This window comes from Agelaius tricolor, unplaced genomic scaffold (assembly GCF_023055355.1).
Source record: "Agelaius tricolor isolate 1412-34295 unplaced genomic scaffold, bAgeTri1.0.p SCAF_105, whole genome shotgun sequence".
NCBI classification, from domain to species: Eukaryota; Metazoa; Chordata; class Aves; order Passeriformes; family Icteridae; genus Agelaius; species Agelaius tricolor.
Window position 1 is genome coordinate 251,022 of NW_027269365.1, and position 26,952 is coordinate 277,973.

Here is a 26,952-nt window from a genome sequence, read left to right on the forward strand (position 1 = left end):
TGAGGAGGAACACCAGTAAGACTCTTACACTGGACTTCCGGAGGGCAGACTTTGGCCTACTTAGGAGACTTATTCAGAGAGTTCCTTGGGAAGCACCCTTAAAAACAAAGGAGTTCAGCAAAGGTGGGTGAGCTTCAAAACAGAGATCTTGAGGGCACAGGAACAGACTGTCCCTGTGTGCTGAAAGATGAGTCGCCGAGGTAAACGCCCAGCTTGGATGGGCCAGGAGGTTTTGAAGGAACTTAAGAATAAAAGGAGGATGTATCATCTTTGGAAGGAGGGTGAGGTCTGTCAGGAAATATTTAAGGAGGCTGCTGGAGCGTGTAGGAAAAAAATTAGAGAGGCCAAAGCTCAGTTGGAACTTAAAATGGAGATTTCTGTAAAGGATAATAAAAAATGTTTTTACAAATATATAAGTGGTAAAAGGAAGGGTAAGACCAACCTTTGTTCTTTACTGGATGAGGGAGGGAACTTAGCAACTGCAGATGAGGAGAAGGCAGAACTGCTTAACGCCTTCTTTGCCTCAGTCTTTAGTGGGAAGACGGTTTGTTGCCAGGACAACTGTCCTCTTGGGTTGGTTGATGGCACCAGGGAACAGAATGGTCCCCCCATTATCCAAGAAGAGGCAGTGAGAGAACTGCTGAGCTGCTTGGATATTCATAAATCCATGGATCCAGATGGGATCCATCCCAGGGTGATGAGAGAGCTGGCAGATGAACTTGCCAAGCCACTCTCCATCATTTACCAAGAGTCTTGGTGCACTGCTGAGGTTCCAGATGACTGGAAGCTGGCCAATGTGACGCCCGTTCACAAAAAGAGTGGGAAGGAGGATCCTGGCAATTATAGGCCGGTTAGCCTGATCTCTGTACCAGGTAAGGTTATGGAACAGTTTATATTGAGTGCCATCACACAGAACTTACAGGATGACCAGGGCATTAGACCCAGCCAGCATGGGTTTAGGAGGGGTAGGTCTTGTTTGACCAACCGGAGCTCCTTTTATGATCAAGTGATCCACCTGGTAGATGCAGGAAAGGCTATTAATGTTGTGTACCTGAACTTCAGCAAGGCCTTTGACACTGTCTCCCACAGCATACTCCTGGAAAAGCCAACAGCCCACGGCTTGGACAGGAGCACTCTTTGCTGGGTTAAGAACTGGCTGGATGGCCGGGCCCAGAGAGTGGTGGTGAATGGTGCTGCATCCAGCTGGCAGCCAGGCACCAGTGGTGTCCCTCAGGGGTCTGTGCTGGGGCCAGTTCTGTTCAATATCTTTATTGATGACATGGATGAGGGGATTGAGTCTTTCATTAGTAAATTTACAGACGACACTAAGCTGGGAGTGTGTGTCGATCTGTTGGAAGGTAGGATGGCTCTGCAGAGAAATCTGGAATGGTTCGATAGATGGGCAGAGTCTAACAGGATGAAGTTTAATAAATCCAAGTGCCGAGTCCTGTTTTTTGGCCACAATAACCCCCTACAACATTATAGGCTCGGGGCAGTGTGGTTGGACAGTGCCCAGGCAGAAAGGGACCTGGGAGTACTGGCTGACAGCTGGCTGAACATGAGCCAGCAGTGTGATCTGGCAGCCAAGAAGGCCAACGGCATCCTGGCCTATATCTGGAATAGTGTGGCCAGCAGGACCAGGGAGGTCATCCTTCCCCTGTGCTCGGCACTGGTGAGGCCGCACCTTGAGTACTGTGTCCAGTTCTGGGCCCTTCGGTTTGGGAAGGACGTTGGGACACTTGAGCACATCCAGAGGAGGGCAACGAGCCTGGTGAGGGAATTGGAACACAAGTCCTATGAGGAACGGCTGAGGGAGCTGGGGTTGTTTAGCTTGGAGAAAAGGAGACTCAGAGGCAACCTTATCACTCTCTACAACTTCCTGAAGGGTCGTTGTAGTCAGGTGGGGGTTGGTCTCTTTCTCCAGGCAGCAACTGACAGAATGAGAGGTCACAGTCTCAAGCTGCGTCAAGAGAAATATAGGTTAGATATTAGGAAAAAGTTTTTCACGCAAAGGGTGATAAAGTTCTGGAATGGTCTGCCCAGGGAGGTGGTGGAGTCACCATCCCTGGATGTGTTTAATAAAAGACTGGATGTGGCACTCAGTGCCATGGTTTAATTGAGATGTTGGGGAATGGGTTAGACTCGATGATCTTGAAGGTCTCTTCCAACCTGGTGATTCTGTGATTCTGTGATTCATTATTGCTGAAGTAGAAGCATATTCTTGTGGCCCAAGTCATACAAATTTTTGCCACATCACAGTTGTACATGGCACCAAGTCTGGATTTACCGTTTTTAGGTCATCTGAGAAGACAATCTCTGCCACTGCCATTTCTCTCAAGCGTTGGATCCCTTGTTCTATAGTCTTCCACTGATTTTGCCGCATAAAGAGATTGTCTGCACACAGATATCTTTGTGCCACACTTCCCAGGACCCGTACCCATAGACTGTGAGGGTCACTTCTCTTTCAGGTATTTCCCCAACTCACCTGGGTTCTGTATTTGTTCACATGGAAAGTCCTAGGCTATAGGGTCAGAAAATTCCTTCAGGGTTTGGCCCATATCCTCCCATTCTCCACACCACTCAGCATTTTCCACACTTGGGTCTACTTCTGGGTCAGGGGTCTCATCAGCTCCTCTGGACATCTCAGCCCTCATTCTAGACAAACTGCAGACCACATAAAAGAAGCTTACTAGATGAAATACCAGAAAGATGGTCTCTTTAACGTTCAGGGGAAACTGAACATTCTCAAAAAGTGACTTAACAGATTCAAAGGAGAAGAAGGAAAGGAAAGGCTGAAAAGTCTCATTCCCTGCTCCTCCTCTAACAAACTGGGTGCAATTACTAATAAACCCCCAAAACATGCTACTGGAACTAGGAGGGAGGGTAGGATGAAAAAACCATAAACCATACATATCTTGAACAGACTTTAGTATTTTTGTAAACTCCCTATAAATCATTATCATGGAGCCCAGCACAATAGCTATTCTAATCCACGTCCCTCTACTGTAAAAATGACGTGTTAGAGACAATACCGGAGCTATTTTCAGATAAGAAAATAAGCCTAGGGACCAGAAAGTTTTTAAAACCATAAAAAAGCCTAGGGACCAGAACCACATGAAAGCCTCCACCCAGAGAGACATCATGAATTCAAGCAATATGGCTACTGACTGCTTTATCCCAATACAGAGTAAGTACAACCAAAATGCAATCAGTATAGGTTTTTTCCACTTTCTCAAGCCTCACGGTGGGTGCCAAAAAATGTATCTGTCCTGGTTTAGGGCAAATTTGGGAGAAAACTTTGAAAGATAGAAGGAAGATTTAAGTGGCCCCTCCCCCAACCAGTTCGGGGAAAATTGTTTATTTAATAGGTAAAGTATTCACCAGCAGAAAAAATGAACAATATTAAACAATAAAACCTCTTGTTAATCTGAAGAGATGACAAACTCAGAAAGTCTTTTTTGTGGGTTGCACCTTGGCTCACCCAGTCTATTATCAGTTCCACCAGTGTGGGAAATGCCGTGGCCCAGGCCCAGTCTGGTGGGCCACAGGTGTGAGTTCCCGGTGCTCTTCCGGGTTTTCACTCGTTCAGTCTAGAGTAGGTTTAAACAGTTCTAAGAAAAAGAAAAATTACAGTCCAGGGAGCTTTTTTGCCTCAGCTAGCTAAAAACTAACTAAAAGCAAAGGAAAGCTCTCTCCTGCAGTCTGTCTGTGCTGCAGACAACACAGTTCGGGAGAAGGATGCGGGGGAGCAAGTGCAGTTTCTGATAATAAACTCTGTGCTTCTTCTCTCCCCGCATTACTCTCGGAACTAGTCTTAAAGGTGCAAAACTTAATATCCAGCATAAACAGAACAGACAATTGGGGATATAAGCATCATAAAGTCACCCCAGGACATATCTGCAGGCCCTTTTGCTGTTCCATTGGCAAAACGATTCCCTAATTCAGGAATTGTTTTTCCTTTTGATGAGCCTTGCAATGCACAATAGCCACCTTTGTAGGCTGCCAAATACTCTGCAGGAGTGCAAGGATCTGTTCAGCATGTTTGTTCCCAATACCTTGAGCGGTCAGCAACCCTCTCAACTTCCAGATGGCTCCATGGGCATGCACAACACTAATAAATGCATATTTAAAATCAGTCCATATGTTTACCTTCTTTCCTTTGCTCAGTTCTAGAGCTCTCGTCAGTGCAATCAGTTCAGCCTTCTGTGATGATACATCTAGTGGAAAGCCCTTTGCCCAATCACCTGCATAACCTGATGTCACTGCATAACCTGTCATTCGTTTACCATCTCTCATGAAGCTGCTTCCATCTGTATACAGTTCCCAATCTGGATTTTCTAGAGGCACATCCTTCAGGTCTTGTCTACTGGAATAGGCCTCTTCTATGATCTGTAAACAGTCATGCTCAGGCACACTGTCAATCAATCAATGTGGAGGACAGAAACATTGCAGGATTGACGACAGATGTTGTTTTTAGGCTAACATCATCTTGCTCCAACAACCCAGCTTGGTACTTAATCATCCTGCCAGGGGACAACCAATGCCCCCCCCCCCCCTTTTTTTCAAGTACAGTTAGTACTGCATGAGATACATACAGAACAGTGTGTTTCCCAAGGGTGAATTTCCGAGCTTCTTGGATCAATATAATAGTAGTCGCCACAGCTTTCAAACACCCAGGCCACGCTTAGATAACATTGTCTAGCTATTTCGAAAAGTAGGCTGTAGTAATTACATATCGTCTGAACAAAGAGAGACATGGTTCTCCCAGGAAAATCCTGGGAAGCTGTGTAGAAGCTGTGAGAAACTTAGAGGAAAGAATTCAAACAATTACTATCTCTCTTTCTGTAACCATTGTTTATAGATATGGTTCTGCAGAGTGTGCTCTTCATAGTTCACCAATAGTGTGAGAGAAGATTCCTAAAGGCTAATCAGGTGTTAGGTCCAACATTGTTTCTATAAGAACTGTAGATTTTTAATAAAAAAGTGTCTTTTCATGCCTTCTGATGATGGAGTCTCTGTATCACCTTTGGCTGTCCCCGATACCCCTTTGGTGATAGTAGGCCACAGCTCTTCACTGGTTTCCAAGGAACTGTGCTAGTACTCCCAAAGGAACATTCAGTCACTCACAGGTGAATGATTCAAAAGCCTTAGTTAAGTCTAGCAGCGCTAATGCTGGAGCTGACATTAAATAATGTTTCAACTGTTTAAATGCAGCTTTAGTACTATCTTTTCATATCACAATTCCCTTATCAGCTGCTTTTAGTGCTCCATACAGAGGCTTTACCAGCAGTCCATAATTTGGTATCCATAAGCAACACCGACCTACTATTCCCAGGAAGGCCTGGATTTCTCTCACAGTGTGGGGTTTGGGGAGATGACAGATGGCTTCTTTCCGATCTCTGCTTTGTCGATGTCCACAGAAGATCCCAAGTCCCAAATAAATCACTGCTTCCTTGGCAATCTGTTCTTTCTCTTTTAAGACTCTATACCCACTTAGTCCCAAAAAGTTTAACAAACTACAGTGACTTGGATGCAGTGATCTCAGTCTTTGGCTGTAATTAGTATATTCCATGCATTGTAAAACAACCCCTCCTGGTTCTTGTCTTCTCCAGTCCTCCAATTCTTCTGCCAGGTGTTTTCCAAAAATAGCTGGGCCATTCTTGAAACCCTGGGTTTGAACTGTCTGGGTGAGTTGGCTTCTTCTCCCTGTTTCAGGATTTTCCCACTCAAAAGCAAAATGTTCTTGACTATTCTTATTTAGAGGAATGCAGAAGAATGCATCTTTGAGATCTAACTCAGTAAACCACCCTAAACTGTCTGTCAATGTGGTCAAAAGGGTATAGGGATTGGCTACTACTGGGTGAATATCTTCTGTTATTTTGCTAATTGCTCTTAAATCCTGCACTAATCGGTAGCTTTTGCCATCAGCCTTTTTTACTGACAGAATGGACATGTTGTATTTGGATTCACATTCTATCAATATCCCAAATTTAAGGAACTTCTCAATTATAGGGGTTAACTCTCTATGACTTTCTAACTTCAAAGGGTTTGTTTTGGTTTTTTTTTTTATCTTACCAGTGTGGCTCAGTGCAATGCTTACAGGTTCTGCCCATTTGGACCTCCCAGGGAAATCACTGGCCCACACTATTGGAATGACAGCATTTTCCACTTCTGTGGGAATTTCACTACGGTACTCCTGTATGAAAAGGGCAGTTGCTTTGACAAATTTAGTCTCAGGAATTATAACTTGTATTCCCTTCCCTTCACAAAACTTAATTTCCACTTCTAACTTCTCTAATAGATCCCTACCCATCAAAGGCTTAGGGGACTTTGGCATATAGACGAACTGATGAATCTTCCAGTGTTTTCTTAGTTTGAATTTCAAAGGCTGAAAGAAAGGCCTTTTGTTTCACTTACCCCTGTGGCACCAATCACTTCTACAGTGTCTTGACTTAGTTCCCCTCCTAAGGTATTTAACACAGAATATGTTGCCCCTGTATCCACCAAAACCTTAATTTTTTCTTTCCCCAGCTTAACTATAACCAAAGGCTCTGCTGGGGAAGACACCTTTGGTGCCCCTCATTCTCCATTCACAGCTAGTTCAGGAGCTAGGTCTGGAAATTTCTTCTTTGCCAACACTAGGCATTCCTTTTTCCAGTGTCCCTTCTTCTTGCAAAAAGCACACTGGCTCTTATCCAGAGGAGTATGCTTTCTAGGTTCCTTAGATGTCTTTTCCTGATCGACCCCCTTACAATGATGGCCTTTGCATCTATTACACTAGTGGCAATTTTTCCTATCCTTTGAATCCCCAGGTTTTGAACCCCTATTTCAATATACCTTCCAAGCAATATCCAACAATTCACTTAGATCTTCCATCTGCTCTACCTTTTGCAGTTTTATTCTTATGTCATCTGTAGACTGACCTATAAACAGATAGACCAGGTGTGCCATCCCTTCAGCTGATTCAAGGTCCAGAGTAGTGTATTTTCATGCAGCCTCTTTTAGCCTTTTCAAAAAGTCTGTTGAAGATTCATTTTCATTTTGATTTATGCTGTATAATCTCGACCAATTTATTGCTTTAGGAATTGCATTTTTCATCACATAGACCACCCAATTCTGATATTGTTTCAACCACTCCCATTTGCTCTGTTACATTGGAGTCCCACTTTGGATCGTCTGAAGGGAAAAAAATCATTAACTGACCCTTGAAGAGTACCAGCCACTATCTGTGCTTCTATTGCAGACTGAACTGCCCTCCTTACCATCTCTTTCTCTGTTCTAGCAAACAAAGTATTCATTATGGCTTCTAAATCGTTCCAATCTGGATTCGATTATTGTCTCTTTCTACAAAATTAGCCACTTTTACTGGATTGTATCTATAGTCCTTGCAGCTCAACAAGAGAAAAGGGAACCTTTATTAAGACAGGACCCTGGCTACCTATAACTTGTCTCAAGGGACCTTGTATAACAACTTCTTTTTTAGATCTGGTGCACCTAGCCACTGGGCTAGAGACTGCTATAGCCACTTGTGCCTTTTTTCCCTTTCTCTTCCCAGCTGTAACAGATGTTTTTTTCTCAGTTTCCTCCCCTTTGGAGGAGGTGGTGGAGTGTATGCTGGCAGGTTTGCTTTTAATAGTTTTTGGTTCTGCAGTTTTCCTTCTCAAGGGAGAAGGAGAGTAGGGAGGGTGAGCCTGCCTTTCTTTTTTCTTGGGGGCCCATATTATTTCCTGTGAGAAATGGAGCTCACTCCTCAGTTGAATTTTAAAAAAAATTAATAAAGGACAATAGAGGACAAAATCAATAAAGCAAAAGTAACAGCGCTGGGTGCGCAGCCATAGCCAGAGGCACACCAGCTAACCATACCAACTCTTCTTATATACCCTTTCTATTGCATCAGTCAAATATATATTCATAAATGATTATATATATTCAAACATTTCTTTGAACTCATTTACATGTTCCAGGAACTTTTTAGCATAGTCCCTCCTCTGATCTACCTTTTTAGAGCATGTGCAGTAATCTTGGATGTGGTTTTGAGGGTTGTGTGTCACCCCCCACAATGATCCCCTGTTCCGTGGTTTCAGCAGGTGACAGTTATTGATAGTCAAAGTGTCAGTAGCAGGGGTTCTCGTCACACCCATTTCTCAAATGTTATCTGACCATGCAGACGGTTTAGCTATTTCAGTTATTGTAAGTTAACCACAAGAACTCTAAATCAACATCAGCTACTTCACAAACATGTTTGAGTTATTTTAATTATTGCCAGTTAGCTACTAAAATAAAAGCATTAGTTATTATTTCACAACTATAGCTACTTCTGCAAAAGTTAACATATCATAATGCACAGCACATAGCATCCACTTTAATATTTGCAAAAGCCAAAACTATAATATGTGTTTATTACATTTCCCCGCCTGCCGAATCGGAACTACCCCCACCGGGTAGGAGCCGGGTTCCACCCGGTGCCACCCCAGAAGCACCGGGGTATGCATAGGAAGCTGGCCAAACCGTTGGCCCAAAACTGGGACCCACTCCCCTACCCTGGGCTGCCTAGGGGGGGGAGAGGGGAGGGGCAGACTGGGAAAGCCAGGCTCCTGCCCACCGCCTCATTCCCCTTTTGCTGCGGCAAGGACTACCGCCCTCAACCTGAGCAGCATAGACAGGACGGAAGAGGGAAGCAGCTGGGATGGCCCCTCCCACTGCGGGAGCCAGGCTCTTGACACCTCTGCCCTGGACCGTGGGCAGCGCAGGGGCCCCACCCCCACCCTTACTGGCAGAGGGTTTCGTCCTCACCGCCCACCATGACAGTCACAGCTGCACCGCCCACAAGAGGTAGTCATCCCCTGGGGTGGGCTGGTCCCTGCTCCCAGCCCCTCCCTGCAGCAGTAGCAAAGGCAGTGGGGCCACTGTGGGCAGCTCAGGTGGGACTGGGGAGGTCACCACCAATGGCGGTGGCGGTCAGGATTGTAACAAAGGTAGCAGAACCAGGGCCGGAGCTACCCCTGGCAGCACGGGCAGTGCGGGGCTCCGCCCCCAACCTCGCCTCCACCCACAATGGCAGTGCCCACACAAGCCATCCCGGTAGCACTCCTCTCGGGACCCACATCCCCAGCTCCTACGTGGGCAGCATAGAAGGGTCCCAGGGGCAGGAGGTGGGTTGGGCTATGATCATGTTTGTGCATCTGGGCAGCTCCACCTGGTAAAGGCTGCAAAAGGACCAGCGGCAACTGCAAAGGAGCGGGTTGAGGCGGTGGCAGCGGCAGCGGTGGCTGCAAAGGGATGGGTTGCGGCTGCAACAGAGGTGGTGGTGCACTGGGAGCCACTCTCGCGGGTCCCTGATTCCCCAGTCCCCTCAAACTCAGAGCTATCAATAAACCTAAGTCTAATATATTTGGATCTCTGACACAGATTTTGCTCTCCAGGGGCTCTTTACACCGTTTCTCCTCTTTCTTTCCTTTCAAAACCATAACAGGCTGCTGCTCCACCAGAGTTTAATTTGATTCATAACATTTTCACTAGTCTGGGCAGTTTATAAGGAGTAAAAATAATTCTGAATACAAAACTTCCCGCCATCTTTGTTCATGGCAGAGAATAGACAGAAGTTGAGATACCATAATGTTTTCCAGGGTTCCATATTATGGCCAAGCCTTTCCTCCCTCCAAATTATGTAAAGGCCAAGGCTGCGTAGACATCCTAATTAATTCTTGGCTTTCAAGAGATGTCTTAGAGCCAGTCAATGCCCCCTAATGTCATAATACCATACCTAAGGCAGAATTATCAGGAATTTCTTCATCTTTTGAAAGCCCCCACCCCATATTCTATTTTAGGCAGGGGAAGGAAAAGAAAAATAACACTTCCAAGAGCATGTGTTGAACCCACTGCCTTGAAGTGTCAAGTCAAATTCCTAACTCTGTGCACCATCTGCTTTAGATCAGCATGAGCAGGCTACTGCAGTCTAGGAAGCACTGGTCCAGAGTGCCCTCCTCCCCCCCACCTCTTTCCACAAAACCAAGATGGGGGCTGCTATGTGGCTCACTGTGGCTCAGCTGAGCCACTGCAGGGAGGAATGTCTGCCTATACGCAACAAGGAGACCAAAACTGTGCAGTGCAGATTACAAAAAAACAAGCCAAACCAGGTTAAACTCTGACTGGAGAGGGCGAAGGAAAAAAAGAGAGGAAAAAACCCCACTTCCCTGAGTCAGGAGTAGAACCGGCATACCTGAGGTTGTGATGCTGGTAAACTAGTGCTGGGCACCACCACTAGAGCCGGGTATTTCTTGCTGCACTATAAAACTCTTGTCTCAGAACCAAGCATGGTTCAGCACCCCAACTCCCTCTCTCCTTTTCCACAGGCCGAGCCAAGCTGGGGTTAACCTGTGGTTCCCTAGGCAAAAACATAGAGGGGAGAAAAGCCTCTAGGAGCCTCAAGTGGGACCTCCAGGGCCCCTCCCTATGCTGAGGTGAACCTTCAAAGACTGAACAAACAAATGACCTCCTAAGACCACAACCAAAAGGATCCCACAAAAAGGTCATATTCCAGTCCCCAAAACATGTCTATTTCTGGAAAAAACAAAAATTGCTAGCACAATTACCAAAAATGAATTGCTTTTATATTACCTTCTGCTTCTGTGTGGGATTGGGACTCACTGAGCCTCTCAGATTGCCACAGGAAACTCCTAAAAGGTGCTGGCAGAAGAGCTTCCAGCAGAATGTAACTTGATTCAGAGATGTTCCATAGGGTCCCGGAGGTCTTGTCTGGTGGTGCCAAAACTGTTGCCCGGAATAAAACACAGATCTTTTCCAAACAGTGTTAAAATTCTAATATAAAAGCAAATCTTTAATTGAAAGCCTTCAAGGGGCACAATATGGTGATATGCACGTGTGATACAGTATTTCTACAATTTTTATAAGGTTAGTTGATTCGTATACCTATCAAATATTGTCCAATTAGAAGAGCATTTGGTTAGGTAATTTTCCCCCAGGTACTGCCCCATTGGAATTGGTCCAGGAGCTTCTTTGCCCCATTTCTTGCTGTGTCTTCTCAGATTCTGGTTGGAAAACAAAATGTCCTTGTTGTAGGTTCTTTTCTTGAAAATAAGATTAAACAGTATTTCAGGATTGTGTTAGAAGGTTAGCTTATTGTTCTAAAATGTAGGGGGAAAGGGTAAGAAAAATGCTAGAAGCTACAACCATGTATTAGCAGTCTACAAAGCTAAAAATATATTTAAAAATATATTAGAAAACTAAAAATCTTTAGGCATCAGTTGCTTTCCAGTTCTTCTTCCTACAGAATAAGCACTGTGGGGTTCCGTAGGTGTTATGAATGGAGATGGGAGAGCTAAGACAAGTCCTGCCTTTGTCTCAGATTTCTGGCAGTAGCTCTGTTTGAGGCAGCCTGCACCCCAGATGTCTCTCATTTTCAAGTTCTTAAAAATGGCCAATTAGGTCTATTACAAAATGCATTATTTATTGAATAGACACAAGATTAACAAACATAAAACTTTAACCAGACTACTTACTACACAGGATAAAACAAAAGAAACACTACTTGTAGGTTCATAAGACAGTGCATGATAATAAAGGTACCTATGTTACAGCTAGCGAAGAAATAGTATCGATTAGGAGCCAATGTAACTTACCAACAAATTATAGTGGTGTACAGAAGTCTCCTTTCACTCAACTTCCAGAAGAGTAACTCGAGGCTGACATCTCGACTTTGAGGAGAACTTCCCACACACTCAGAGAGTGTGTAAGAGATTTCTGATTTTATGAAAGTTATAGTGGTCTTTTATAGTTTGTATAAGTGTTGTGTCTGTCAGTCACAAATCTTTGCTTATCCTTTCCCCTGAATTCAGGGCAGGATGTTTATTGCTGGCTGAATATGTTTTTCAGCCAAGATAATTCACCACAAGGCAAGCTATTCTGGCTTGACTGAGCCATGGGGGGAAAACAGATAAGCTTTTGCTGTATCAGGGGTGAAAGTTCCTGTCACGATAGGCCAGTGGTTTTTGAAGAATGAGCATGGTATTAGCCCACCAGGTGCAAACGATTTTTCATCTCACAACATTTCCCTCCCTTGAGGCTTTTGAAGCTAATCTTCCCTTCAAGCCTTCATATGCCTCACTTTGGTTTTTTACTAACATCATATAAGTTCCTCACATTGCATTAGCAATCAGTTTTTATGCAGCTTAAAGCAAGTATCCTAATCACAATTATTACTGTGATCACAATTATACTTTGCAAGAATGAGGTCAACCAACCTATCAGAGAAAATCCAAGTCTTTAAATATTTTATTCAACCATTTACTTTCTAATCCTGCCCTTAATTCTCTGCAAGATGCAGCAACCAATTTTATCCTCTCTATCTGATCATCCAATTTATCAGTCACATTTAGAATGTGCACACAAGAAGTATTGTTTAAATTCACATAACCACATATTCCATGTTCGTGTAACAGCAATAGGTCTAAAGCCAGTCTTGCAATTGTTCCTTTATTGCAGTAAACCCTTGTTATAGATCGAGTGAGAGCCTTTAGACCAGCCCTGCCTTCGGTTCAGATTTTTGGCAGCAGCTTTACTCAGGTGACCTGCACCTAAATCACTCTTGCTTACAAGTTCTCAAGAATGGCTGATCAGGTGTATTAAAAAATGAGTTATTTATTGAATAGACAGAAGATTAACAGACAAAAGGCCTTAAACAGGGTTACTTACTACACGTTAAAAACAAAGAACTACTAGTAGATTGCATAAAACAGTGCACAACATAAGGGTACCTATATTTACAGCTAGCAAATAAATAGTAAAGATTAGGAGTCAATGTAACTTACCACCAATTGATGATGGGGTACACATATAGAGTCCTTTCATTCAACCTCCGGAAAAGTAACCTCGACATAGGTGTCCCAACTTCCGGGAAAAGCCCCACACTTTTCCAGGGAATGTGCAGAAGACATCTGCTTTGTGAAAGTTTTGTGTAGCTTTTATAAAGTGAAGTGTCTGTCAGTCAGAAATTCAAGCTTATCTTCCTTCAATCTCGCTCTCAAGGCAAGATATTTATTGTCAACTGGGAATGCCACCTTCATGGCACCAGAAATAACTCATTAGCAGACAGATGTCCTGATTGTGTTATTTCACCAATTAGTAAATTCATGGGGGGGGGGGGGGGGGGGGGGGGGGGAGATGCCCTGAGCTATCCCACCAGCTGATAGGCAGAACAGATAAACCCTCCTGTGGTAGGGAAACATCCTGCTACAACCCCAATTGAGTTGTATTCACTAATGTTTCCATTTGTAGAGTCAAAATTTGTATGACTAGTCTGTTCCTAAAGGTAGATATTTGAAGAGTAAAGATGGATTCTAAAATCCATCCCACTATAGTTCCCATACTGGGATGTTTCCAAGTTTCATCATATTTAACTTTCCTCCATAGTCAGGTTCCCAAGGGTGACTCCTTCCACAAGGGACATAATGTTAATGCTCTCAGTGTCCATTGCACTCTTGATTCTTCCAAGGGCAAATGTGTGGTCCAAATTCCATTACTTCCTACCCATACTGTTTGTCCTAATGATTTTACTGTGTCCTGCTGACAGTCTAGATCTCTCCAAGTCTCATTGTTTGTTAGGTGAGACCAGGTGTCATTAAGAAAGGTAGAATAATTTCTACAAACACATCCCAACCTTAGAGCCTGGGCCACAGTCGTAAGCTGCTGTACCTCAGGATTCCTACTAGCACAAGTGTATATTTGAGTGCAATTCCACTTTTCCTTTGTCCTTGGATCCTTTTGCCTTAATCTTATTAAATCAGGATATTTTATACCTACCTGTAAGGGGTCCTTTAGGAGGCCTGGACTCGCTTCCCAGTCTAGACACCACTGAACTGGCTGGATATATTCCCATTGTCCTGTTTGAGGTCTATTCCATACTTCTGGTATTTGACATCCCCAAGGTGTATTAGTGCAATCTGTCAGCCGATAAATAGTTCCTGAAATTATTTTCAGATCCGAATTTGAGATATTGCAATTCTCAAGAGTATCATTCTTATGTGTCCATTTTATTCTCCTTCTATCCCTGTCCAATTGGCATGGGTACTATTTCCTTCCCACATGTGTTCCCATATTTTTGTCAGATTGCTGACTAAGACACCCCACAGAACTGGATTTTCTGCAAAGGTTGGTATTGGTAATCAACCTGTTACAAAACTCTAAGCAAAAACCAAGTAATACAAATTCCCCCCATGAGAAATAAAATAGAAAACTTCCCAGTGTTAGTTAATCTTGTTTCCTTCATATTTTCATGCATAAAGGATTATCCACCAGTTCACAATATGTGATTGCTTTACCCATGTGTGATGAACCCAGTGCTTGAATCCTTCTACCTTGAGTGCAGTGTAGGTGTTATGGATGAGAGTTTGTAATCGCTTACAAAATCGCCGGCAAGAGTATGAGCAAAAGTCAGATTTAATATTAATCAACAAAGCATGACAAGTTCATTGGCAAGATTGACTCTATTACTTACAAGACAGCTAAGGCACAACAAAGGAAAACAAGCAACAACAAAACCAAACAAAATCTAGGCAAACCAGAAATTAACTGAGAACTATCTAGGGGGTTGTGTGTGGATGTGTGGGTGTCGGGGGCTGTGTGTGTCAAAAGAGTATGGGCAAGGATAAAAAGGAACATGGCCTAAAAATTTAATAACAGTCAAACTTAGCAGTACTTTAACTTAATTTACACCTTAAGCCTAACAATTTAACATAGGAAAAACACTTAACTTATACCTAACTTAACCTATAACTTAATTTATAGCTTAACTGTAACAATCTAACAGAGGAATAACGCTTAACAGCAATTAACCTAACATATAACTTTGAAGTTATACGTAGCAACTCAGCAGAAGAACACTTAGCAACACTTAGCTTATAAGTTGTTTAACAACTTAGCAACAACACTTAGAAGCATTTAAGTAATTTTATAACTATAACTTAACCTTACTGACAGGCCTAACTTACTTGGATATCTGAGGTACTTAAACATCTAAGAAAGCAGTATTTCTCTCAGCTTTGCTATAGCATATGCACAGGGGCATGCACCCAGGCAGAACCAGTCAGTGCAAGGAAGGTACCTGTGAAAAATTCCCCTCAGAGGTCAGTGAAATAGTCACTTCGGATCATTTTGCATCTCCCAATGGGTGAAGGATCTGGCCTCAAAAAGTGAGGATATTGGCCCAGGATACATTTTTTTCGGTGGTCCTCCAAGTATAGCAAACCTGAGGGTTTCCTGGCTCTGAGAGGTGTCCCACTCAGAGGGAGGTTGCTGGTCAGAGCCTGCTGCATTCCAGGAGAGCTCAAAGGGTCTCCTTTTGGACCGCTGTTTCTAGGGTTGCAAGAGAGTGGGCTTTAGTTGTAACAATGTTTTATCCTGGCCATAGTTTGAGTCATTGCTTTCTTTGAAAGTGTGAGAACAGCAATGTGTCTTGGTTTAAAGACAAATTTAGGAGAAAAACACTCTGGAAATGAGTGTTTCCTCTAAAGAAAAGGGTTCTAACAATCCCTTTCCACCAATTAAAAAAAAAATTAAATTAGTGGATGAAAGTGGAAAAACCAACCGTTTATTGACAGAGTCCCCACACGGCACAGGAAAAAAAGATGAATAAATGCTAGATATTGAATTTTCAGGACTTACCCACACACACACCAGAACAAAAAACCCCAAAATGCCAGGGAAAGAAAAAACCCCACAATGTCTGGTCATATGGTGGGGAGAAAAAAAATGGCACCAGCTCCAGTCTCAGGGAAGGAAAAAATCTCAAAGGGCTCACACAGCAGCTCAGGCAAAACAGATGAGAACCTGGTGAATCTCTGGTTTGGGTGCCCTCTTCACAGCAGATGAAGCTGGTGGATTTGGTGTCCTTTCTCTTGTTGGTTCGGCTGTTCCAAGGTCTGGGGCCTGGCCAGAGCGGCCCCTCACTGTCCCACCAGTCCCCAGATGATTCATCTCCTGTCGATTGTTCTCTCTGATCTCGGATCAAAACCAAACTGAACAGTTCAAGGAAAAAAAAAACTGCTAAAGGATTGCCATCGCAGTCTCCAGGGCCAGGGAAAGGGAAAAAACATTCTTGCCTAAGCTAGTGCCACATGGCACCACAGACACCTGAGAGTGAGGCTTTGAAAAAAGCCCACCTAAGAGCCCCAAGGCTTCCCCCTTCCCTGGACCCACCTTAAAGCTATAGCAACCATTTCTGAGCATAGAGCAGACCACTCCAAGACATTCCACCCCTTATTCCATGTTGTCTGCTTAAAGCCCAAATTAATACACTTCACCTCTAAACACACACATCTATACATATATACATATAACTATATACAAATAGTGGCAGTGACATTCAGCAAGCAGTGGTATGTAGGCATTCCAACATTACAAACTGTTCTCACTCAAAATCTAATCCCCCTGAGGTACACAATGTGTTTCCCTGTCCCTCTGCATTACCCACCAAGTGCAACCAGGTCCCTGAGGAAAGAAAACCCCACGGATGGGTTTGTCTTTACTCGAGGCAGAATTAATTTAAACATTGTTCCCTAACAAACCTCTGACATGTACTACTGGAACCTTGTCTCCATCTGCTGTATGCAGGGGTTTGGATTAGGCAGGGCCTGCTCAGTTAGTGGAGCCAACCAGGTGGCCTTTGCTAAATGCACCTCCCAGTTTCTGAAAGTCCCCCAGCCCAGTGCCTTCAAGATGGTTTTTAGTAGTTGGTTGCACCACTCAACTTTCCCAGCAGCTGGTGCATGATAAGGAATATGGTACACCCACTCAATGCCACGTTCCCTAGCCCAGGTGTTGATAAGGCTGTTCTTGAAATGAGTCCCCTTGTCAGACTCAATTCTCTCATGGGTACCATGCCTCCAAAGGACTTGCTTTTCAAGGCCCAAGATGGTGTTCTGGGAAGTAACATGAGGCACAGGGTAGGTCTCCAACCATCCAGTGGTGGCTTCTACTGTTGTGAGCATGTAACACTTGCCTTGGAGGGTTTGGGGCAGTGTGATGTAATCTGCCAGGCCTCCCCATACTTATATTTGGACCATTTTCCCTCATACCACAGGGGTTTCACTCACTTGGCCTACTTGATTGCAGCGCACATCTCACAGTCATGGATAACCTGGGAGATACTGTCCATGGTCAAATCCACCCCTTGGTCTCGTGCCCACTTATTGGTGGCATCTCTGCTCTGATGGCCTGAGGCATCATGGGCCCAATGAGCTAGGAACAACTCTCCCTTCTGTTGCCAATCCAAACCTATCTGTGACACCTCTATTTTTTCAGCCTGATCTATCTGCTCATTGTTTTGGTGCTCCTTATTAGCCTGACTCTTGGGGACATAAGCATTCACATGACAGACCTTCACAGGTAGCTTATCTACCCAGGCAGTGATGTCTTTCCACTCTTCAGCAGCCCTGATTGGTTTTCCCCTACGCTGCCAATTGGCCTTTTTCCAGTTTTCCAGCCACCCCCACAGAACATTGGCTACCACCCATGAGTTAGTGTAGAGGTAGAGCTTTGGCCACTTCTCTCTTTCAGCAATGTCCAAGGCCAACTGGACTGCTTTGAGTTCAGCAAGTTGGCTTGATCCACCTTCTCCTTCAGTAGCTTCTGCAACCTGTCATGTGGGGCTCCATACAGCTGCTTTCCACTTTTGGTTCATTGCTACGATGTGACAGGAACTTCTCCAACTTTTTCCTTGCCTCCTACTTAATAGGATATTGTTTTCACGTTCTGGTCTGGCCTCAGGTTTGAGAGTAATCCTCACTGACTTGGCCACATTTGATCATCCAGGCATCTCAGTTGCCCATGCCAGTAGAGTTACAGCATTCTCTACCTCCTCTGGGATTTCTTCTACCTCATTTAATTCCTGTAACATAAAAATCTTTGCCTCAACGGCTTTTGATTTGGGTATTTGAATTTGTATTTCTCCATCCTGGAAAGTTATTTGAGCATTCAATTTTCCCAATAAATCTCTCTCCAACAAGGGGATTGAATATTCAGGCTTATACAAGAATTGGTGCGTCCCCCACCATTTTCTTAATTTAAATAGCAATGGTTGTACAAAAGGCCTGTTCTCTTTCCTCTGTATCACACCCACAACACTTACTGGTTCCAAGCTAAATTTTCCTCTGCATGTATTCAGTACTGAATAAGCTGCTCCTGTATCAATTTTAAAATTTACATTTTCATTCCCCGGCAATAATGTAACTAGAGGCTCAGCTGAGGATGATTCCCTTGATCCCCTTCAGGGAAATTCTTCATCTTTGCTTAAGGTCATGAGCTTGATGGTTTGAAGAGCCAGGTTTTGGTTTCCTGTCTGATTTCCCCTGACCTTTTCCAATGTCCCCCTTCTTTACAAATTGCCAGTGTACTTCAACCACCAATTATTACAATACTAAATGTCAAAGTATACTTCAGCTACCAACTATTACAATACTCAACCAATTGTTTCTGAGTGAAGGGTCCTGTCTTAGGTATGGTTAGTTATCCCATATCATTTTGGGGGGTTTTGTTCTGTTTTTTCTTGTTTCTGGGGTGGCTACTGCCCCCTCTCCCCCTCCCCACTCATCTTGATACTCCCAGAGCCAGGGAAGATGAGTGGGGAGTCAGGCCGGGGTTTCGGGAGAGAGATGAGGGCGGAGCCAGGGGCAGCCCCTTCCTTCCGGGCAGGCTGTTCGACTGGCCATGCAGCTGGTATCTCTGACCAGGGATACTACTGCTGCTTCTGTGGGTTTTGCCTGTTTCTTTTTGTTTCTTTTGCTTCGGCACTGTGACTGGGCTTGCCGGCTTACTTCTCTGCTGCTCTGCTGTTGGGAAGCCCAGAGCCAGTGCGTGCCGTGCCAGCACCCAAGAACACCCTCATTTCCTGCTGGGGGCTGCCCCCCTCCGCTCAGCCCGGACCCAGGGGCCAGCCAGCGCCACTGAGAAATCCTGAGGAGCCTCTCCCTGTCGTGTTCAGGAGCCAGGCTGCCACTGCCCAACCCCTGCCGTTTCTCTGTCACTGCTCCGGGGTTTTTGCTACACTGTAGCCTTTCATCCCCTGCCTGCTGGGACGCTCCACAGTTTCAGCTACAGCTGCGGAGATTCTGATACATCTCATCTACCACTCTAGGATTTTTCTCGTTCCGGCCATTCCAGCTTGCTGCTTCCGAGGTTTCCTGCTACAGCTCCTTTTACTATCCAGAGAGGGCACCAGGATCGGCTGCCCCTGTGTGTTTGTAAAGGAAGCCCCTTTCCCATCCCTTCTGCTGGCACGCCCACCATTGTCTACGTGAGAGATGGCCAAACCCGCGCCACAGTCCCCCTCTGCAGCCGTGAGAGAATCATCGCACCCCCCTGCCCAGCTGGGCAGCCACTAGCGCCTCTGCCGGCTGTGACCAGAACTACACCAGAGGGGAAGGTGCTTGGCAGCCAAGACAAGGCTGTTAATGGGTTTCTGGTTTTGTTTGTTGTTGCTGCCACTGTTGTTTTTGTTTGCCTTCTTATACATACTAGTAAAGAATAGTAAAGAAATGTTCTTTCTTTTCTCATATCTTTACCTGAAAGCCCCTTCATTTCAAAATTATAATAATTTGGAGTGAAGGGGGTCATATTTTCCATTCCAAGGGAGGGTCCTGCTTTCCTTGGCAGACACCTGTCTTTCAAACCAAGACAAGTCCTCCCACAATTTTCCCCAATGTTTTAAGATGCATCCCAGGGGGTATTTTTCCAGAATGCCCCCTCTTCACTCGATGATCCATTCCCCATTTGAACCATGAGGTATTCCAAACCAATTACTATTTAGCAGCTCCTAGAAGAAACCTTCCCTGTTCCCACCTTAGGTACCTTTAAACTTAACCCTGTGAAGCTTTTGTTGCACCTTATGCGCAGGTTAACACCTTTAAAGTAAAGAATGCCTTTTTCTTACCAGGGGTCTTGCTCTGATTACCTTTGGTCCAGGGATTGCATGTTCTCCCCAACAATATGTCAGTGCCAGCAGGAGGTCCTGCGATCCCTCAGATCAGTAGAAATGCAAGAGTAGGTCCTATCTGAGGTTGCCAAAACTCTTACCAAAAATCAGTAGAAAAAAACCTCCTTAACACCAACGTAGCATTAAGAAGCAGGAATTCTTTATTAGGCTGGATGCACAAGGGAATATCTCCTCTGAAAATTGTGCATGCTGAGTACAGAAAAAGCTCCTGTTTATATACTGTATTTTACATACATATTCATTGATTTTCCTGGAATAAACACACATATGATAACCATTTCCCTAAAATCATTAACATATGTTCCTTCCCCATTACGCATACATTCTTCTGTCCTGGGGGTCTCTTTGGTGGTTTCTGGTGGTCAGCAACCCCAAAATCATACCTGACCACCTGGTGAACTGGTAAAAGTTGGCACACATGGGCTGGTTGCTTTCTAGTTTTTCTTCCTACAGAATAAACATTGTGCAGTTCCATAGACCAGTGGGTTTTGAAGAATAAGCATTGTATTAACCCACCAGGTGCAAACAGTTTTTCAACTGGCAACCTTAGCTTTCTCAGTAGTTGTTGATGCTGATTTTGTGCTTTTAAAATTCCCTCCTCTAAGCACACACATTGAAGTACCCAGTTCTCCTGCCTTTACAAAAAAAAAAAAAAAAATAGACAATTTTTATTGAAATATCAAAGCCTGTGTCAAACATGTGCCTGTGGAATGTATACACCTACACTCACACAGTGCATGTTACTGTTTCATCCAGTGGGGGCAGAAAGGAAGAAAAGAATGTAAACATGAAGAAATAAAGAAATTAGTAGGACGTATAGTGCAGGTGTTGCTTATCCCTGTGGCAGAATGAATGGCAATGATGCTTCTTCCAGCTTCTGATTTGATAAAAGCTGGGAAGTAGACTAATGGACAAGATTAGAGGAGATGCTCATTTTTTTTTTAACTCGTTCTTCATAGCTGTGTGCAGTGTTTTGTTTGGTGGTTTGTTTGGGGGGTTTGTGGGGTTTTTTCTTTCCCTTCAGTACAATAGTGGTTATTTATCATATCCCTAATCAAGACATGGTGTCTTGGTTTGAAAAGACAGGTGTCTGCTAAGGAAGGCAGGAGCCTTCCTTGAAATGGAAAATGTAAACCCCCTCCCTCAGAATTATTATAGTTTTTAAATTAAAGGGCTCTCAGGCAAAGATATGGGAAGAGGAATAGCACTTCTTTACTATTAAAAATAAAAATGCAATATTACAAAAAAAAACCAAACAAACCTACTGACAGAGTCAGAATATGACCTGACACCCTGTTAGTCAGTGTGTTGGTAGCAGTCCGATTAAATGGTGGCTGCAGTCCTCCTGGAGTGACAGATGTTGTTCTGTTGAAGCAGTGATCCTGTAGAAGGGTGTAGTTTTCCTTTGAAGGTCCAGAGGTGGTGTACATGGGCCTGGTCTTCATCTGGGAATCCAGTGGAGAAGAAAGCTGCTCCTCTTGGAATCCAGTGGAGAAAGGCTCCTTCTGGTATTCCAAAATCTCAGATTATATCCAGGTAGGAATGCTTGGCTCCTCCCCCTGGGCGGAGCTTCTCACAATGGGATGATGTAATTTTATCAGTCATGCAGTGAGACTCAATGGCCCATTAACAGACAATATCTCCCCAGAGGGAGGATTGGTTGTGGAAGAGATAAAGAACACTTCCCAATTAGCAGTTATTAAGATAACTGCCCCACCTCTAACAGATGGGAAATTGAATACACACATATCTTGCAACCCAGGACACGTGGCTTAGTAGCTTTTTGTACAAACTTTAAATACTGACATGGGTACATATCTTAGTGTAATTAAGCTATATTAATTTGACAGCTCATTCTGCAGCAGACAGTGGAGACAATCACTGTAATAATACAGTTTAAACTTTGCCTGACTCTTGCCTTTTTTCTTGTTTTTTTTGGTTTTTTTTTTTTTTAGGTGAAACATGGAACCCATTGAAGTTGCATTATCAATTGCGAAATGTCCGTGAACGGTTAGCGAAAAATCTAGTAGAAAAAGGTGTACTGACCACAGAAAAACAAAACTTCCTTCTTTTTGACATGACTACACACCCTCTCACCAACAACAATATCAAGCAGCGCCTCATTAAGAAGGTTCAAGAAGCAGTTCTTGACAAATGGGTGAACGACCCTCACCGCATGGAGAAGCGCTTGCTAGCACTTGTTTATTTAGCCCATGCCTCAGATGTTCTGGAGAACGCTTTTGCCCCCCTTCTAGATGAGCAGTATGATTTAGCCACAAAGAGAGTGCGGCAGCTTCTAGATTTAGACCCTGAGGTTGAATGTATGAAAGCCAACATGAATGAGGTTCTATGGGCTGTTGTAGCAGCTTTCACAAAATAACTGCATTCAGACCAAAGTGTTCTCTCTTCTTTCATGTAAACCCATTGTTTCTCTTTAATATTATTGACTGTTCATGTTTTCTGTAATTTGTACCTTCTCACATGATGAATCAACTCTTGTTTAAAAGGAATCATGTGGTGAATTCCCTCCTTCTCTAGTTGTATACAGGATTCTGCTGGTACAAGAGACCTCCCCATTTAAAAACAACAGAAAAAAAAATGTACTGCCATATTGGCATTCTAATTCCTATTCAGTTTTGAGGTATCTGAAATACTTCGTTTAGTGTATTTTTCATCTTACTGTTATTGAAGTGGTTTAACATGGAAAATACCTCAAGAAGGAAATGTGCAGGCAGTTGCATCACTAGTCTCAGCTGACACAGATGTGTGCATGCATCAGTGCTTCTGCAGTACAACTCCTAACAGATTGAAGAAGGGCCTTTTAAAATCACCAAAGCTTCATGGTGAAGTATCTGTCAGAACATTTTATATACAGATGTTGTTTCAATTATATCTAACAAAATTAACAGCAAGAATGCCATTAAGCAGCTTTTTCAATAGTTCCTGTAAAATGACCCATAAATTTTACTTTTCAATAAAGTCTCTTGCATACTTATGTTTACATTAAAATGATATCTGAGTCATAAGGCTAGTGTTGAAAGGTCCAGTTTTTTCATAAACCCATTTTGGGATGGGATGCATTCCATTATATTGTATATATAGTTCAAATTGTAAATTAACAACTGCCCCATCTTAGTATTTTGCAAGTTTTACACCTGGTGCCCCTGATTTGCCATCAGCCATTTGATGGAAAAAAAGACCTCCTATAAAGAGCATGTATGTGAAAGCTGTTTGGTTCCAGTGTCTACATTTTGCCATCCGGGTATTCTAAGTCTCTGCACCGTCTTTGACAATTACTGTATAGAATGAGACCACTTTCCATCATCATATCATCATTTGTAATTTTTTTTCTTCTCTTCTTTTCCCCTTCTCTATGGAAGAGGCTTGTGACCAGCACAATTCTTGACTGCAGCTTTTATGTTTGTTTGTACACAAATTATTTGTCTCAAACTTCTCAATCTATTTTACACTTTAAAAACAAAAAGTTCTAGTAGGTGTTGCATTTAAATGGTTAGCAAGTAATGACTGCAGCTCAGATTATTAAAATTTCTCTAATGGAATGCTGTGCTATATATTATTTTTTTATATAAAATTATGCTGATTAGCACACTATTGTAAAAAAAATATATATAAGACTTTGTCTTTTAAAAAATGAATTGTCTTTTTGCCACTGCTTGTTTTCTCCCATTTGTTTGACAGTGCAAATATGCATTGAACAAATTATGCATCAATCTATGTATTTTTTTCCTCATAACAATGAAGATTTATGGTGGGGCTTACAGGTGTCTAGAAACTTTTTTTTTTGTTAATATTCAGAGTAAAAATACTAGATGGCATATAACTTCAGGGTTGAAATTTAGCAGATCCCTTAATCTGTACACTAGCTTTTTACCTGCAGCAAATAAACTATGATCTTAAAAGTGCCTGAAACAGAGCAAGCATGTCATTTTTTTTGTTGTTGTTGCTAATTAGAAAGGTTTTATTGCTTAACTGAAAGCTTTAGTTAATATTCTTCTTAGAAAGAGAGAGTTTATGTTAAGTAGATCAAACTGACTTAATCAGCAGTGTCACTCAGATCTGCAGGATTTGTGGCTGGGTCAGACTGAGTTAACTTGTGAGTGTTCAGTTGTGTTTGCCATAAGTAGGCCTCCTCTATCTTGAGCAGAACTCTACAGTGTCATCTGTGACTGGACTTCCAAATTTGCATTTAATTTTAAATAATTTAAATGCTTAGGTAGTTGACTTGAAAATACAACTTAAATTCATCATACCTGTAGAACCTTTTTCAAAATAAAGATTTAAAAAACATAGTCCTTAACTTTTGGTGGCACATTGTTCTTTCGGGTCTTGAATTATGTTTCTTTATAAAAATTAAAGTATAATGTAAGGTATTTCAAACTTTGGTTTACAAATAAAAAGATAAACAGTGTTTTCCTAGCTGTAAGATGCTGTGTTTAAAACTTTGATGAGCTTGGGCATGAACTTTGGACATTTTCTTTCAAACATTTTCAAAATGTGATTAAGTCAAGGAAAAATAAAAGTTGCTGCATTACGTTTGTGAAAAATGAGTTTCGCTCTCCTTGTAAAATTTAAAAGTTTAATAAAGGACAATAGGATTCAAAAAGAAAGCAAAGTTTAATGGCCGGGTGCTTGGCATTCCACCAAGAGCACACCTGCTATTTCAGAGACACCCTTTACATACCTTTTCTATTGCATCAGCCTACTGCATATTCATAAACAATTATGCATATTTAAACTTTTCCCCTGTTGTAGTGTGTTTTGTTAAGTTATTAGGTTGGTTTATTCCAATCCCCTTCTGTCTGAAAATGGTTCTGCCCCAGTTCTCCCTTCCCGCCTTTGGAGCTGTCTGTCTTCCTGGCTCCACCTTAGCCAACAATGTATCCCCTAAACTCCGCCCTGGTTTCCCTGGAAACCCTTGTATTTTTTCTTCTGAGCCCTCCCCGGTACCCCCGCCAATCACTCTCACTCCCCACCCTTACTGCTAGAATGTTCCAGCAGGGGAGTTCGATGGTTGGCTGAGGAACCGGGGCCCCTCCCCAGAATGTTTTCTGTTGGTGTTGGCCACGTGTCAATCCCTTGGACCCCACTCCCCACTGCACCCCCATTGGCACAATGCCCGGCACCTCCCTACCCCTAAAAACCTGTTGTCAGCCCCCCCCCCCCCCCCCTTCCCCCCCGTCTTCTCCTGTCGGTCCCTCCGGGGTTGATTAAAGCCTGGATTAAGCCACAGTTGGAGTCCGCCGTCTTCTTTCCGCTGGTTGCAGCCTTTACTAGACTCTGTCCTGCACAAAGTGTGCTTACAGCCGCAAGCTGGGCACTGCCTTAGGCGCTATCCCGAAGCCAGCTCTCGGGAGAAGTGCCCCCTCGTGCTGCTAGCAGTGCTGGAGCTAGCCGGACGCTGACAATAGAGTCACACTGCTGCATTCCCCAAACTAGTTTACATGTTCCAAGAACTGCTTAGCATGGTGTTTTGCAGAGATAAGCAAAACTCCACAACTTTGGTGAAAGTTGTAAAGCTGGTATGTTTATTACAGCGCTGGATGCATGTGGGAATCATTCCCCTAAAATGACATGCATACCTCTGGGAACTCCAGATCTCCTTTTATCTCCCTCTCAAATACATATCCATGCAATTTCACAATAGGTTCATATATATTCATTCCACTGATTTCGAGTGACACTTGCCACTAATTCTTCAGAAGGAACTCCTGGGTCAGGTTGCCCTGCTCTGTCTGCCCCCTTCCTCCCCCCTTATCTCTTGTCCTTCGGCTGAAGCAGTCCCTCCAAGCACAGGCCCTTTTCAAGAACAGGCAGTCAGACTAAACAGCAAGCTACAGACTTAAAGATGTACATTCCACCTAAATCAAAATGGATTTCTACCCTGGAAAATTTCCACTCTGCCTCAGTGGCTCCTCCTCAGGTCTGCCTTTTTAGAGCATGTGCATTTCTTGGCTGTGGTTTTAGTCCATTCTTATTATCACCTCCAGCTTGGGCTTTGGTCCATATTTTCTACAGACGGTAGGTGCTGATAGTAGCAGGGGTCTTCATCATGTGTTCATTGGATGTTTATCCCAGCCAAGCAGGCAGTGCAATTACCAGAAGCATAACTATATCAGCTATTTCACTACTATGTCTAACTTGAATTATAACAAACTTATTTTAACATTATACATAGAGAATCCATTTTAATATTTGTGAAAAGCCATATATATGTATTTATAACACTCTCATATTTGAAAACTTACAGAATACTTTCTGTACTTGACAGTATATGTTAACTCTTTGCTTTCATCGTCTCTCCCTCCGATGATCAATTTTCTCATTTTCTGTTGCTGTTTAGGAGGAGACAAAATTAATTAGGCAGAAAAATCAGAAAAAAATAGTGGCATATTTGGGAGCAAGTTGAATGCACAAAACTTTTAAAATGGCTTTGAAAATCTAAGCTACTTGAAACATTATTCAGACTAAAAGTATCTTTCATAGTCCCTTTTCTGTCCTTTCATCTTCATTTTGTCATGTTCCTGCTGGGTTCATTTTGCATTAACACTCTACCTCACTGTAAAGGACTCTTACCATCTACTTGGGTGCCTCAGGAGAAAGCCCAGGACCTCAAGCACTCTGCCTCTGAGGGGGCCTCTCCCGGTTCAGGAGCCAAGCTGCCCCTGCCCAGCACCACTGTTTCTTTGTCACAGCTCCGGGTTTTTCGCTACACTGTAACCCCACACTCCCTGCCTGCTGGGACACACCGCAGCATACTAGTAAAGAACTGTTATTCCTTTTTACACATCTTTGCCTGAAAGCTCCTAATTTCAATGTTATAATAATTTGGAGGAAAGGGGGTCATAATCTTCATTCCAAGGAAGGTTCTCACCCTTCTTAGCAGACACCTGTCTTTCAAACCAAGACACCCAGTAAGAGCCTTTTCT

General features: G+C 43.2%; 1 protein-coding gene across 2 annotated transcripts in view; it reads left to right on the forward strand.

The window, feature by feature from the left end:
- Nucleotides 1-24,765, forward strand: part of LOC139586161 (Golgi phosphoprotein 3-like) — a 141,780-nt gene extending 117,015 nt beyond the window's left edge. For both annotated transcript variants that reach the window (XM_071419370.1, XM_071419369.1), the window contains one exon: nt 21,961-24,765. In XM_071419370.1, the coding sequence (XP_071275471.1) occupies nt 21,961-22,385 (425 nt within the window). In that variant the 3' untranslated portion in view covers nt 22,386-24,765. The remainder of the gene's footprint in view (nt 1-21,960) is intronic.
- The last annotated feature ends 2,187 nt before the right edge of the window (nt 24,766-26,952 follow it).